Source organism: Rhea americana, unplaced genomic scaffold, assembly GCF_003343005.1.
Source record: "Rhea americana isolate MKP2758 unplaced genomic scaffold, rheAme1 scaffold_887, whole genome shotgun sequence".
NCBI classification, from domain to species: Eukaryota; Metazoa; Chordata; class Aves; order Rheiformes; family Rheidae; genus Rhea; species Rhea americana.
In genome coordinates, this window is record NW_028187074.1 from 1 (window position 1) to 3,173 (window position 3,173).

The window sequence follows — 3,173 nt, forward strand, 5'->3', positions numbered from 1 at the left end:
TATATACACAAGATCTATGCACGTTATTAATGCACTTACATGTGCATATTTCTTATAGAATTGTTTCTATATGTAAAATATGTAATTTATTATATGCCCAATATAATCTGTATTTTCCATATGCATAGCTTCCCATGTTCATGTTTTATGCCTACATAGGTGCACGTATGTATACGTGTGTACATAGACGCTTCGTGCCAGCCCCCACAGCGGCGGCAGAGCCCAGTCCACCACTGAGTCCAAGAAAAAGACCCCAAATCACTGAAAAATCGCAGAAATGCCCCGATTTCCCAGTGGGGAAGGAAAGACTGCGAGGAGTTGAGCGACTTACCCAGGACGGTCAACTGGGTTCCTGCGCCAAAACCATCACCATAAGCAGCAAGAGGCTGTAGAAACACCTGCAGCCCATGTGCACGCAGGAGCCGTGCTTGCATCTTGTGCCCCTAAGGACACGGTGGGGTGGATGCAGTGGAATGAAGGTGCCCTAACGGACATGGCAGGATGGAGGTGCTCTTTTTCATGTGCTGGGATGAGGGTGCCTCAATAGACACAGTGGGATGGATGTGGCAGTCAGGGGATGCTCGTGGTTTGTGTGGCACCCAAGAGATGGAGCGAGACGGATGCATCAGCATGGAGGTGCCTTGATGGATGTAGCAGGCTGGAGGTATCCAGTAGATGTTGTGGGATGGTTGCATTGAGATTTAGGTGGCCTGATGGATGTTGTAAGATGGGTTCAGCAGGATGAAGATGTCCCAATGGACATAGTAGGGTGGGTGCGTGGGGACAGAGGAGGCCTGATAGGTGCAATAGGATGAGGGTGAATGGGCCAAATGGATGTGGCAGGGTGGATTCATCAGGGTAGGTGCAACATGCTTAATGTGCTCCGACAGACTCAGCACAACAGAACTGGCAGGATGGTGCATCAGAGACGGCTGCATCTCCTTGCTGGAGGACCTGCGGTGAGATGCAGGGCCTTGGTGCCGCTGCCTCACGTGCCCTGCATTGACCTCATGCTGCAGAGCAGCGCCTGTGGTGTCCATCTTGTCGTGGCCACCCTGCTGCCCGTGGCAGCTGCCTTGCACTTGATCTACGCCTGTCTCCCTCCTTGCCATGCAGGGGTAACGTTAACCCCAGGAAAGGGGGTCTGAGCGGGGAGAATGGCAGGGAGTAGGCCCAGACCCAGAGCTGGGCCCACCTGGGCTGGCTTTTGGTGTGGGGTCTGGGGCCAAGGAGCCTCTTTGCAGTGGCCGCACTGGGACATGCTGAGCTCAGGGTTGCATGGGAAGGGGTGAGACCTCCCTGAAGCTGCCGGGCGCTGGGCTCTGCCGGGCTCCAGGTGCAGGGAGCATGGCAGCAGCTCCAGCCATGGCTTGGGGAGCCCCGCAGGCTGCCAGAGCTGGCAGTGGTGACATGAGTCCATCCGTGGTCAAGCCCTGGAGACTGCGGAGCCCGTGGGCACCAACAGCAGCATCAGCACTGCTGGACAGGGGACACCTCCTGCCCAGTGCCCAGCGGGTGATGGATAGTGCAGGAGCCTCCCACGACACTCTTCCTGCAGGCACTGAGCTGCGTCTGTTCTCAGCTGCTTGCTCACGCTGGGGCCAGGGCGCTGGAGCATCCCGCTGACGGCAAACGAGCGTTCCCCTCCCCGGTGCCTGGTGTTTCGGCAGCGGCAGAGGCGGAGCTCTGTGCTGGGGCGAGCAGAGGGCTCCGGCGCTGCAGGGAGCAGCCCTGGGGACAGCTGCTGGGGGTGAGGGGCCCCGGCGCCTCCGCGGCAGGCGGCAGCTGGAGGCCACAGGCGCAGGAGGTTTTTATTTCTGCTCCAACAGAAACCAGCAGCGGTCACAGCTGGTAACCTGCCCTGCCTGCTGCGGCCGAGCCCCGCGGCAGTGCTGCCGGCAGCCTGAGCACCACGTGGGGACCGCGGCCCGTTGCCCACTCCTGGGGTTCCGCCGGGAAGCCAAGATGGGCTGGGAGCTGATGGCAGTTCAGAGGCCGGGATACGAGTGGTGTCCCCGGGCCACGGCCATGCTGGGGGCTGCCCAGCCATCGGGGATGGGGGCACGGCGGCACAGGAGCTGCTGGGGCATTTGGGACCCCCCCACCCGCCTCTGCAGAGGCTCCCCAGGGGCTTCGCCGGGGTCAGCTAAGATTTCATTGCCCGGGGGGGCTGTGCTGCAGGAGGAGGAGAGGAACAGGGTGGCTTGACCACCCCATGGACCACGAGCCAAGGGGGCCGTGGGAGCAGAGCCCCGGGCAGGGATGTGTGCAGGTGGCTCTTGGTCCCTTGGGGCCACGCTTGCACCAGGATCCCAACACCATGTTCGCAGGACAGAGACGCAGATGCAGAGCCAGCGCTAGTTCAGTGTCTGTGTTTATTTGGATGACATACAGGGTTGGGGGACAAGTGTGGGGCAGAGGGGCAGGGCAGAGGGGCTGGGCACAGGGGGACGGCAGGAACCTGCGCAGGAGGAGAGCTGCTGCCACGAGCAGCCATGGGGACGGACGAGCACAGGGACAGGGACATGGAAGGGGAGGAGGACAGGGGATGGTGGAGCTCCTGGTGCGTTAGGAGGAGCACTCGGATCTCTTGAGGACTTTCTCAATTTTCTTCCCATCGTGCGTGACCTCGCAGGTGTAGGTCTCATGGCTCTTCCAGTCACTGGCAGTCAGCGCCAGGTAGCTGCTGGCCATGTACTTGCTGTTGTTGCTCTGCTTCTGGGGCTTGGTGGTCTCCACGCCACTGGACTTGGCGCTGCCGTCTACCTTCCAGACAACATCCACAACACCGGGGTAGAACTCAGCCAGCAGACACACCAGGGTGGCTTTGTTGGTTGCTGAGATCTCTTCGCTGGATGGCGGGAAGAGGTGCACGGTAGGGGAAGACTTGGGCTGACCTGTGGGAGAGAGCAGCACCAGGGTTCAGGAGAGACATGAACTTAGAAGGAGGCAGTGGGGTTGTCTTTAAAATGTGCTCACAGGTGCACCATGGTGCATCTTTGCTGCTGCAGCAAAGACTGTCGGAAAACCCCTGTTGTCCCCAATTGCTGACGTGGGCGTCAGCTCACTCCTCGGCGCCGTGGGAGCCTGGCCGCGTCTGGCAGCAGGACCGAGGCTGTGGGAGACCCCCCGGCACCTCGTGGCCGTCTTCACCAGGAAGCTCCTGCTTCCTC

At 60.2% G+C, this 3,173-nt stretch overlaps 1 protein-coding gene across 1 annotated transcript in view; it reads right to left on the bottom strand.

Moving 5' to 3' along the window:
• Positions 1 to 2,356: 2,356 nt before the first annotated feature.
• Positions 2,357 to 3,173, bottom strand: part of LOC146584917 (immunoglobulin lambda-1 light chain-like) — a gene marked incomplete at its 5' end in the record, with an annotated part of 10,428 nt that continues 9,611 nt past the window's right edge. Inside the window, 2 exons of the mRNA XM_085323861.1 lie at positions 2,357 to 2,897; positions 2,988 to 3,115. Coding sequence (XP_085179987.1) covers positions 2,569 to 2,897; positions 2,988 to 3,115 — 457 coding nt within the window. The remainder of the gene's footprint in view (positions 2,898 to 2,987; positions 3,116 to 3,173) is intronic.